The 13,071-nt window shown below is 36.7% G+C and overlaps 1 protein-coding gene across 1 annotated transcript in view; it reads left to right on the forward strand.

Annotated features, from left to right (window-relative positions):
* NUBPL (nucleotide binding protein like) overlaps positions 1 to 11,227 on the forward strand; it is an 80,843-nt gene extending 69,616 nt beyond the window's left edge. Inside the window, exon 11 of the mRNA XM_042873748.1 lies at positions 9,651 to 11,227. Coding sequence (XP_042729682.1) covers positions 9,651 to 9,713 — 63 coding nt within the window. The 3' untranslated portion in view covers positions 9,714 to 11,227. The remainder of the gene's footprint in view (positions 1 to 9,650) is intronic.
* Positions 11,228 to 13,071: the final 1,844 nt, after the last annotated feature.

Genomic DNA, 13,071 nt, shown 5'->3' on the forward strand with positions numbered 1-13,071 from the left:
GTCTGTAGGGTTGCCATCTGTTCCTTCTTGGACTGTTCTTGGTAATGAAAGGAGGGGTTATAAGCACCATTTGTGGCAATTAAGTTAAATATGGAGTGGAATAAAGATTGACAAATATGTGTGACTCTGGGGAAAACTTTTAATATTCTTCTCTGCCATTGTGTCTGTGAGATAATCATTCTCCTCAGAGAGTGAGCTTCTTTTTTTTTTTTTTTTTTAGATATAACTAATCTTCACAGTATGAAAAAAAAAAAATCACTGATTTGCTTCTCGTAATAAAGACAGAGAAAGCGATTGTTGTTCTCTTATATTTTAAAAGAAAAATGAAATTCTTAGCATATGCCTGATGGTGGGAGAGGACTTATAAGGTCAGATTCTAATCTTTAATGCATGACACCCATCACCGTGAGTTTATTTCTCAAATAAACTAAAATTGTGGCTATTCGGGCATGAACAATCATAGCTATTCAGATAGAGAACAATGTGTTCTGAGCTGCTGAAATTATCTCTGCACTTGTCCCTTAAATTTACAGATTTTTGTATACAAAATTCTCTTGTCTTTGTTAGAACACACTTAAAAATGAAATAGAGGCTCACAGAACTGAAATAATATCTAGTTAAGTTAGGCAGTGGGGGATAAGAATGACGACTGACTTCTCAGAAGCCCAGCATGTTGTCACACCTTTTAAGTTCTGTCAAGAATAACAGGAGTTGTTGAAATGTTAGCTAGTACTGTTTTTTTGCTAACATACCTCTGGGTTCACCTTGTTTGGCTGATGTGTAAAAGCATAGCTCTCAATTTCCACTAGTATTTTAAATTGTATGAGCAAACTTGTTTAGATTATTTATTTTAAAGCTTAGTTTGCTTAGATGCAGTTAGAGGAAGAAAACTGCCTTTATACAAAACTGGCAAAGAAATTACTAACAACCAAAATAACTCTTCCAGAAGAAATAAAATTACTTGTAAAATAGTGGATGTTTCAGTTTTGAAACTTCTCCCACAGAATCTACAGGATACATAAGATTCATTTTGCTAAAGCATGAGTCCCCAAGTGGTTAATGTCCTCAAGGAGAAATACAGAATATTAGCAAATTCATTTTGCTCTTGGTATAACATTATCCACATTAACATGTCTGTCAGCTTAGTTGTTTAAATTATGACTTTTTTTTAAACAGACTTTATTGGCAAAACTTTTTTATCTGCCGTAGAAATGTGCTGTGAAAATTGAATATTGCTATACTTGCATATTAGCCTAAATAATAGAGGGTAATCTAACAGAAAGGTAGCAGACAGCAGCAATTGTTAGTGATCTAAGGTCCTGTACAGGGAGCTTGTCATTTCTTAAATCAACAGTGAGGATTTACCAGGCCCTTCTATAGGTAATTGAGAGTCTTGGGAATGTTTCCTTCCTCTCTTAGTTGTGGAGGCGGATTGGCTGGATAGGGCTTTGCTGTTTGCTCGTCCAAACATACAAGAGTCTCTGGACAGAGCTAGAGGAGCTAGTTTAAAAAAATATTAATAATAAAATAAAAATCAAGAACACTGTTAAAATGGGCAACATAAAATATGGAAAACAAAAGAATAATCACTGAAGCTAGGTAGGAATTGTTAATGCTCAAATGTGAGAGAACCTATTAAGGATTGCAAATAAAAAGCAACAGAAAATGAGGGTTTTGAAACTGGGAGGTGAGAGGACTAGATGTACAATGAGAGATAAACATGATTATTTCCACTGGAGTTACTCTTCCACCAAACTAATTGTTAAAAATGTCCGTTGAACTCCCCATCAACAATGGGATAAACTTAGTAGGGGTTTCTAAAAGCTTTTCCATCTGTGAGCAAAAAACTTAAGGAGGTTTAGGGTGGTTATCTTGTGAGCACATCCAGGCTGAAACTCTTGGGTATCTCACAGCCTCAGTGGCACAGTGGATTTGCTCATGCCTTGCCAGAAGAGGCAGACTAACTGGTACCAAACTGCCACCTAATCCAGTGTCAGCAAGCAACTAAAGAATTCAAAGTATGTTTTCTATACCACTGTAGCCATTCACCATTTAAAAACTAGAGTGTGTTGGTTAAATAGAAATTTCAGGGAGGAGATGTGCTGGAGGCTGAGATAAGTAGGAAATGTAGTCTCCCTCTCATGGCTTAGGAATGAGGTGATTTAAAAAAAAAAAAAAGAGTTATAGTGAGATGATACACCTCTAATATTCAGGAGGGATGTTGTATTTAAGACAGCAGAGAAGACACGATAGAACAAAATTTTATTTCACCTTCTTCCATTACAAAAGAGATGGTAAGCTCTGATGGCAGAAAGTATAGAAGATAAGTACATTTGGTCAGTCAGCTCTTCAGTTTTTTCATGCCAAAATTGTTACAGAAAACATCTGGAATCTATTAACGAAAAGATACTCTGAGTTCAGCCTCATAAAGTCAAGTTGAGTACATTGGGAAAGTATGGCAAGATGAGAGGGAGCAAATTCCATTAATTTGCTAGGATTCTGTGCAAACTTGCTTGCAGTTTAGTTTGGCTTGGGTAGAAAACAAAAAAAAACTTGTCCTGGAGTAAGGAAACTAGGACTTATTCCTGGAAAACATGCTTGTCATAAAGACCAGTGTATGATAGAAAAAACACATAATTCTTATTGTCTAGTTTACACTTAACTGTGTGAAATGTGTTCAGCCCCCTTGAAAATGTTCGTACGTATTGGTGAAAGAATTTGAGGCCAGTAAGTGGTACAGAGCTCTGTAACGGGAGGGAAGCCCAGTCAGGTGGAAAGCAGGGGCACTAGGCTTCAGCAGTCAAATAAATTAGGAATGTTACAGACTTGAGTTTGATATTATCCAAGGGGACAGTTGAAAATTGTATTCATAAAGACTTCTTCTGTAGAATTATTTGCAAGGATGAAGTGTGACTAGAGTAAAAATGTACCACGCTTAAAGCTTTGCTTTAGTTGGAAAAAAATTGAAATAGTGGTAGCAAACTATGTTTGCTGTTGTTTAGCTGTCATCAGTGATTTCATTCGAAGAGAGATCTGTCCAGAGCATGATATCTTTTAGAAAAGCAAGCCCTGAAGACTGCTTGATATGATGTATACTGTGCCTTACAACCATTCAGGCTTCCTCCGAATGATCACAGTAAAATTTGGTATGTGTAGGTTTGAATCCTTCATTCAGGTAGTATATCACCAGACCTTCATTTTTACATTCTGCTGAAGAATGTGCTGAGTGTTAGGATAGATAGTCTGAAGGATGATACTGTATTGCATTTGAATTGCACTATTCTACTTAACAAAAAGCATCCTGCCTGGAAAACATTGTTATACATAAAGGCATTTGAGTAATGTATATGTGTAATGGCACCTTGAGGCTAGCAGTGCTTCACAGCTGAGGCTCCATCAGAGGAAAGCTTAGCTTTTGCAATTGCTCATATATAAATAGGATTAACAGGAGATTTCCATGTCCCGTGAATACTATGGCTTTTTTTTTTTTTTTTTTTTTTAATCAGGAAACATCCACTTTATTTAACCCATCTCCTACATTGTAGTTGTAATTTATGGGTTATCTTTTATGTTTTCAATAAGTCCCCTTTCTGGGCTTCACTGCAGTTTGGTAGAAGTTGCCCATTCATCAGAAGAAGAATCTTATCATAGAGAACTGCCAAGAGGAAGACAGAATGGAAAAGATTCTAGACTTCTTGTAGCAATCAAAACTTTCTTTGAACGTTATAAATTTTTTGTCTGAAGTGGAAACTCATTTAAAGCTGTGCTTATTGTTATGTTTTTAGTGCCTCCTGTGCTGACTGTGGTAAAATAGAGACATCAGTGGGCATCTCAGGCACACTGGAATTTGGAGTTGTGTCAAAGTCAAGTAATTTCCATGAAAACTAAAACTAAAAGATGTTACAGAAATGAAAGCATGGATTGTGACTGAATAGAGAAAGAGATGCATTTTTTTCAGTAAGATATAATCAAGCATTGTCATCGTATAGACGTTAGCCAAGTTTAGTGTTTATCTTTGTAATGCTGCTATCTCATTAGATGCTTGTTGCCTAAGGTTGCTAGTTTTCTTTAGCGATGATTATACTACAAGACCCTGACAGCTCAGCTGTGCAGATTAAAATATTTGTACTCTTCTTTGTAGCCATAGTTGCATTCACTGTTCCAGACAGTCAGTGCTTGCATAGATTTTCCTTTGGATTGCTGAGTTAGACAAAGCATCTTAATAGTCTTGGAATCCTTTAATAGAATTTAGAAAGATGTTGCTATTTGGATTTGTGCTCTTTGGTGTCCTTGGCCCACAAACAAGTCATGCGATCAGTATATATTTTTTTCTGGGTTGCTGGCATCCCCTGGTTTGGGAGAAGATGAATGCAATACCAGCTCTTTCCTATTTTGGTTTTATTGATGGGTAAGTTCTATTCTGTGGTTGTGTGGCCTTTGCACTAAACACTGTGAATTGTTCACAGCCTGAGATCTGTACTTCAGTGAAGATGAACTGCAAGGCAAATTAGCAGGTCAAGCCAAGCCAATCCATGGAAACAACAGAGTCAGCTATAAGCTGTTTGGTGATTTTGCAGTTGCCTTAGGAGTAATGCATACATACTTCATGGGTAAGATTTTCAAGAATTAATTACCTGAAAGGAATTTCAGTATAACTGACAGGCTTATATTTGTCTAGGTTTACTATAGAACTTAATCAGAGCAATAAAAAGATAACTTGCATTTTAATTCTACTACGTGTCTATTATTCCATGAGTAATGAATTGGGACATTCTGATTATGTAGGCAAAATAGGATTCTTCAGTCCTTCAGAGTTCATTACATGCTCTCCAAGTCCTACCCCAAGATCTATGTTATCTTTAGTTACTTCATCCAATGCACACTCTCAGTCCTAAGAAGTTTTGTCATCTAAGGAACGCTGCAGTCTTTTCTGACAGTGTTTGTACAAGTCTTTGAGAGGTGAATAGTCTCTGTGATCATTATCAACTCTTTTTACTCACTGACATTACCTTCTGTCTCTACCTCTACTCTTGCACTGCTGCTTTCTGGCCCAGCGTCTTCAGCATTTGTAGCAAAGGAACTTGATCTTTTTTTTAGAGCATGAATCTTCTGTATGCCTTTTGGTGCTCTCAAGGAAGGAGAATGTTTAGCTTCCAACAAATGTGTTTCCATTAAGTATCAACTGTCCATCAGCAAAAAAAAAAAAAGATTTGAGAAGCTTATAAAATATTTCTTTAGAGCTTCCAAACTGTAAATGGAGAAACTGTCATGTGAACTTCACCTTTAGCCTATAAAAATGAAAATGGTTGTCAGCAATGACTTAGAACTCTTCTCTTTTGTCTTGCCGACCAAAAAGGAAATAAAAATCCTTCTCCATTTTTTTTGCTGCAATCTATCTTCTTTTGCTTAGTAGTGACAGAATAAATAGTGGAACTAGGCTCTGATATTTGTGTACAGATGCTGCATTAAATAGATTGTGAGTAGGATGAAAGGCTCAATATATACAGAGTTGTGTTTATTTAACAAAAGGTGTATTGATGATTAATATGATTTTCTGTACGTTGATGTATGCTACTGCTAGTAGAAAGGTTCTCACTTATAGTTGAGTGACTTGTTCAAAAGCTTGAAACTGTTGATTTAGTCAAAGATGGATTACTGGTGGAGTCCTTGTAGCAAAATGCAAGAGACTTCTCTATTCAGTGCATGAAGCAGCTACTGGGGGAGGGGAGGAGCTTAAAAAATGAAGCAAAATGAAAACAAAATAAAAAAGCAACCCAATAAACAATGCTGATAATAGGAGTAGGTAGTAATAACATGCTGGTTTGCAAAGGGTTGAGACAGGAGACTCCTGTTACTGCATGACAGATCAGACAAATGGCAAATGGAAGTTGGCGTACATAAATATGAAATCATTGCCCAGACACTTGTGAACATTGTCTGGGAGACAGAAAAATCTAGTTTATTCAGATCTTGAAATAGGGTAATCTTTAAGGAATCTGATCTCCCAAGAATGTTATCTGGTTGCTACCTGGATGGTTATGGAAGTCCTTATCCATGGTGTCTTCATCTGGAGCAAATGAGCCTCCCTGATCCACTTTAGTCATTGATCTACGTGACTGCTCCAGCATATGCATGATCTGTTGATGCTGACTAACTTGAACTGTGTGCTAAACATCTCCTATTTTCCTTTCCTCATTTTTTTCAAGTTGATTTGTTGTTCCAAATTGATCCATTATCCTGTTTATGCAGACTTGTAGCTGGGGAGTAGCAAGACCACACAGCTGTGCACTGCTCATTGACGCAGCTGCACTACCCAACACACTGCAGTTACAGGACCACTTTGAATCACACAATTGTAACTTAAGTTCTTGCCACAGATTTATGTATACAGGAGAGAATATTGTTTTCTATAAGCAGTAATGAGCTCTCAATTAGAGGGATAAACACCTTGAAATTATAGCAGTTCTATGAAAGTCAGCTTAATGCTCAGTAGTGCCACAGTCAGGAGTGCAAAGTATCATAAGATAAATTAAGAAAAGTCAATTTATGTCTTACACATAGACATCCCACTCAGGAGATTCCTGAGTCACAAATGGGTGGAGGCCTGCAGAGAATCCTAGGGAAGTATCCTTCGTTTGTTCTAGTAGACTCCTGTCATTAGCCACAGTTGAAGGAGACTGCTGGGTTGACGTTTGGTCTGAATCTTTGTAGCTATGCTGATAGCTACAGAATTGGAAGGATCTATTTTTTTTATCTTGACCAGTCTTTTAAATTTCTTATTATTGTCTTTAGCTCTGTCAGCCTTTGCTCTGGCTCATACTTTTTGCTTTCATTGTTCATTCTCTACTTAAAATTTTTAACCTGTCTGTTGTGAATTATCATTTAACAAGGGCAAACCTTTTGCTGGTATTTTCTGTACTCTGGAATAAAAGCTTTTTTGTTCTGTTCTTCATAAACTAAAACCCAATGTTTACTCTCACGTCTCACTTGAAAATTTTCTTCTAATTTTTTCAAGTAGATTCTGTTGTGATCACTGGTCCCTGGGTATTTATTCTATCATAATGTGGTCCAGAATAGTAATATTGTAAGATATCAGGTGCAGTCTTATCTAAGCTAACATAATTATTTTTTCAATATTTTATTTTGTGAGTGACTGAGATTTCCACTCTATTTTCTAGTGAAGGACCCTACAAATACCACAGCTGTTACTTCACAGGTGACCAGGTAGACCTGAATGTCCTATTGCAGGAATGGAAGGAAAAATTAGTCTGGGGAATGTAGCCTAATCAAACAGGAGATGTTAAAATGACCAAGTATTTACACCCACTTCAGTTGTAGCTGCAGTATTGTCTTCACTGTGCAATATCTGTTCTGTGCTTCTTAAGTCACCTATTATATATAAATCTTTGTGAGATCCTGTAGATTTGAACTGCATAACTCTCTTGGGAATAATCATGCTTTTTTTTTTTTTTCTTCTGGAGTGTATTGGTATGACCTAAATAGCCATGAGGATGTATAGGTTGTTTTTAAGCATGTATAATATTCCTAGAGTAAATGAAGAAATAGTAGCTTTTTTTAAATTAAAATTGGTGCCGTTTAACCATGAATAATAGACTACTTATGACAGTATAATTCACTTTTAGATGTTTTGTCAATTTATGTACTGAGAGATGTAAAAGCTACTCTGAAACAAGAGCCATCTTATCCATGATACAAAAGGCTGAGCAAAAGTCAATTCTTCAGACTCACTCATAAAGAATCTTCAGTTATCTGTGTGTTGCCTGGATTTAGCACTGCTTTATAAGTGTAGATACACAGCTTAATGGTTTTAAAGAAGACTCTGACATGTAGTTCGTGTGAGTGCTAACTATGTAGGACATTATAGTGTAAGCCTGTGGAGAAACTAAACATGAATGGCACCAGTCTTCTGAAGACATTCTAACCATAATCATCATTTTATTAGAAACACATTTTTAATCTCTTTAATAGTCAGTAGTCAAAGTTGGTTACAAGAAGGAAAAAAAAAACCTCTTCTTACACAGGATTTCAGAATAGGAAGTAGTACTTTTTTGGCCGTATGTCAGAATCTCTTATAGCTCTTATTTAAAATAAGTCTTAGCTTTGTCATTGTGTAGCTAGAGGATATGAAGCTGAGCACAGGCTTAAATCACATGAGTAACAATTGTAGATTGCTCACCGGACTTTGATATAACCACTTGCATGAGAACTTGTGTGTCCAGAGCATTTCAGGATTAAGGACTTACTATGCTGTGGTCATAATGCATTTGATGTGTTCTGTTGTCTGCAAGTAGATGGTGTCTGCATTCCTTACAAACTCCAGAATTACTTGATTTAGTATGAAGAGTATCAGAGTCTGAGAGTGCCAGAAAAGAAAACTGACAGGTGAGGAGCAAAGCTTGGAAAAGAGAAAACATGCAGGGTTGCCTGCAAAAAGTGGCTGTTATTGTGCTTAAGCAGCTGGTGCTCGTGGTGTGAGCAGGATGCAGACCTTTTCCTTCTGCCCCTCAGGCTCTAACCTTATGTATTTGTCAGCTGATTTGCTATACTAAAGGCCCAGATCTAAATCACAGAGCCAAATATGAGGGGCTCCAAATGCAAGCTTTTTTGAGGAGGTGAAGAATTGCTGTGGTTACTGTCTAACAAAGTGGAAGCAGGCTGAATAGCAGGGGAATCCTTTCCTAGGCAAACATGATGTACCAGCTGGAAACTGAGGCATGACAAATTCAAATTATAGATAAGGTGTCTATTTTAGCAGTGGAAGTAATCTCTGAAGAGCATACATGGTAAATATGTACACGCATACAGTACTGTTTCACGTGAAAATCTTTATATCAAGAGACCTTTCTAAAACAAATGTTCTATTTCATCTATCAGTTTGTTGAGTTTGATAAAGAATTGTTTAATTTTGTAGTTTATGCTTAAGTAGTTAAAACTTAAGTAGTGTCATTATTTACATCTTCTGGCAGTAGGTTTATGAATATTTGAGGTTAGATTGATTATGGTCTAAGCTGTGCCGTGTTGTCAGAGGTTAAAAGAGAAGCAAGCTTGAATTGAGTCACTTCTCATAATCTTGAAGCTTTGGTTTCTGCCCTCTGACTTAGAGCATCTTACTTCATGTCTCAGGTTGGTGTGAAAGTGAGTTTTTTTTTCTTGATACCTGTTCCAGTCTCTTGGAAATGTCGTTTTTTGTTTTTTTTTTTTAAGTGCATAATGAAATTATTATCTTAATTTTTTATTGGAATGCCATTATTTTCTCTGATTCTATCTCAATCCTGTGTACAGTGCATCCCTCTGTGAGGTGAGGGATGTTTATAACTAATAGGGGGCTCTAGTCCCACAGGTCCTTCCTTCTCAGTGCCTCACATCCTGAAAATTTGATTGTTTGCTGCAGAAGGCAGATCGTTAAGTCAAATTGTATCCTAAAAGTAACACTGAAGTTTCATTTACTCTGATATTTAAATAATCCTTGCACTTACTTTATGTATTAATGTATAGTTTTCTTCAACACAAAACTAGCTGAATAGAACACACTTTTCTTTAATTTTGTGCATGAAAAAGCATATGCCTAAAAAGACATAAAGTATTGTTTTATATTGAAAAGTTCTAAACATATGTTTTTGTTTTTACAGGCTAAAGCGTATCTGAAGATAGCTGTAGAAATAGTAAGACGACTGCCAGCACCTCCAGCTTGAACAGTTTGTCACAAACTTACAAATGAAGTAAACTTTTGATGTGACAAGTACCAGAGTCCTGCTGCTTAATGGTGTGGACACTTTTTTTTTCCAAAGAGCTTCTCTAGGAGTTAATTTATCACAGTTTAAGTTACAATTGTGATATTTACCTGTTTTCAAATCATTATTTGGCCGTGCCCAAATGGATTCAATAATGCAAAAGATGATAGATGATATTTAACTGCTGGATTGTAACATTATCAAGCAAGAAGGGACAAAGTACATCTTTCAGATAGATGTGTCCTGTTTTAAGGTCAAGAAGGCAGCCTGTCCAGCCAAGCAGAATGATGAGAAGTATGCCAAGATGTAAGTCCTGCTTAAGAAATGACATTTGCAATGCTATAATTTCTGTAAATTCTGATTCAGCTTTTCATCTTGCTTGACTACCAAAATGACTGTAACCTTTGCAAAACCTTAAGTATAAAAATTCAGTTATGTAACTGCAGTACATTTTTGCTCCTTAAAAAAAAAATACACATATACTATCATTATAATGTGTCATGAACAAATTAATTTGTTATTAGATAATGTTCAATCATGAAGTAATTCAGTTTACTGGATAATGGATTACATAACCCTTAGGCTCATTTCTTGACTGCCTTACAATGTAATAGACTAGCATGGGACACAAGGTAACTGAGGTCTTTGTGGAAAACTCCAGAGCTTGATTTGCCAGGGTATGTTAGGGGAAGCAATCGAGATAAATTAAATTCATGAATGCATATTTCTAATACAGTGCAGCAACTTGGAATTTAAGTGTAAAGATAAAATTTTGAAGGAGGGAAGACTTTGGTCTTCAAACTGCGTGGCCCTTTTGATTTTGTTACCTTACTGCTTCTGTGATATTTATTCTTGTGTTGTTGATCAAGTAAAAGAATATGCCATCAGGGAATGAGTTTCTGTCTACAATTAGATGTTTGAGTTGGCATTTGGGCCTTTTCATCTAGTCAGTAGTAAGTATAGATATCCTAAACACGAATCTTAACTAGACTGGGAGATTCTCCACACTAAGGAATTCTGTGTGCTATTAAATTCTGTGGGACACAGATTCTGCCTGTAATACAAATAATTATTCATACGTTTTTCATTAGTTGATTTTCCTTACTGAAGCTCTAGAAGATGAAAAGAAAAAAAAAGTATCCATTTACATTAGGAACGTTAAATTGTATGTACCCAGAATTTACATTGTGAGAGGGGCATAAATTATGGGTTAAAGTTCAAGCTTAATTGAATTTGCAAGCATGTAAATGATGTGCTTCAAAACTTAGTTTGCTTATTTAGTTATTTCAAGTCAATCTTGACACGTATAGTTGAGCTGCCTCTCCTGTGCCTTCCCTCATGAGGTCTTGTACCAGTGTTTTATTTTTCTGTTGCGTGTTGTCCCGGACCTTTAGAACTGAAACAAATACTCAGACCCTTACAGTTGTTGACTGGATTTTACTGAAATAAAAGCTGGCTGAATATTCTGTTCTTTATTCCATTGGTAGCATCATTCCTTTATATTTTCTCTGTGCATTATTTACTTGTGTTTTACCTGTTGTAGTATTTACGTCTATAATAACTGTGTGATGGTTTTGGGGTAGTAAAGTCATTTAAGGAAAAAAATGGGATTTCTGACTTTTTTAGCAAAAGACTGTGTTATCCTATTAACTTTGCAAAAAGGTTTGTGAATACCTCTGACAAGCAGTTCATATTGAAAGTGAACAATGAGCACACCTATACTTTTACTAATTTTTACTTTTCCTCCATTTGATGAATTACTGATGAATTACTGTCTTTGCTGTGTTAAAACTGTTACCTGTAGAACTGTGTTTAATGCACTTTTATTACAGAAGGGAGTTATGATTACATGTAATCAGTTTCTAAACCAGTTTGAAAATTCATATTTAATAAATATTTTCGTGGAAGGATTGAACAACTAGCAGATGAAAGCTGATTTATTGATTTTTTTTTTTTTTTAACTTATCAGTCATTAAAATATATATATATATAAATATATATAAATATATAATATATATATATAGTTGCATAAAGGACCATGAGAGTAGGTGGGTATCTTAGCATTTCAAATTTAAAATGGGAACATAGTTGCATTACCTTTCCTTTTCTCATGAGCGATATTGGTTATTGGTTGGCAGTTGGATCAGTCAGGCTAAGCAGGATGCACTGGCATTTAACCATACATTTACAAATAAGGTCACATACTTGACATACAGTGTTGTTTGCTCTTTCCAGCTTTAATATTTTACTTCTATCTGTCTGATATTTCCTAGTGTACCACTGTAGTTTTTTGTGAAGGTGCTAATCCTAACGATAGGTCTCATCTGTCCTGAACTGCAGGGTCAGATGCTCTTTGCTCAGAAGCAGTGGAAGACTTCTTGCAGAATTACCATGATCATGGGTTAGCAGCACATAATAACTGATGGTTGTGCTGGAAGTTGCAATTACAGGCAGCAGCATCTCCCCAGGCAAGGGAGGCATGTGGACAGAGGGACAGAGGCTGCCCCATGCCATCTCCTGTGTGTGCTGAGGGCGCTGCTGCTGAATTGCCTTGCAGTGCTGCCCTATCCACGTGAGCTGCTGCAGTTCCTTCTGTCCTCTTTGGCATGCTGCTCTTCAGGTCATGAGCACAGCTGTGCTTGTGGGTAACTCCTGCTGTTCCTTGCTGAGAAGCACACTGTGTCTTAACACACTGTGTTTCCTGGCTTTCAGCAGTCTCAATTTTGCTGAAGTTGAAGCTCAAAGCAGGTATGAAATCACGTTTGTTGGTGAAATATTTTGCTATAAAACTTCTGTTGCTACATTCTGATTGCTTCAAACTGGTAAGCCACTTAAGACTGTGGTTTGTGCATTCCTGCAGATGTTAAATTTCACAATAGCAGTGACACTGTAATTGTTCTTTGAAGTTGTGAGAGGAAAGTTTACAAATCAGTTTTTTCTCTACTAATTCAATTAGACTTTAAACTACAGCACTTTTTGGTTGCTCTGATTGGTGAGCATGGAATTGAAGCAGCTCACTTCAGTGTATCAACAAGAACAACAAAAGTAATTCTGAATTTGCTTCAAATAGACTGACTTGGATTTAGTACAGCAGACGAATCCCTCCACAGTGTCCTTCTCTTTGTGGGAATGATTCTCATCTGGGCCTGCGCCAGCTCCCTTTAGTCCTTGCTTGTGATTCTGCTGGAGCCATTGAAGTGGGCTGTTGGTGTGCTGGTCAGCTGTGCTCTGGTGGTTACTGGGCCTCATAGTGCATGCTGAGGGCTGCAGCCAAGGGGGAGAAGAAAGGGAGGTAGTGCTAGTGAGAATATCTCCATGT

This window comes from Lagopus leucura, unplaced genomic scaffold, assembly GCF_019238085.1.
Source record: "Lagopus leucura isolate 7727_CA_CO unplaced genomic scaffold, USGS_WTPT01 Super-Scaffold_1, whole genome shotgun sequence".
Lineage (NCBI taxonomy): Eukaryota > Metazoa > Chordata > Aves > Galliformes > Phasianidae > Lagopus > Lagopus leucura.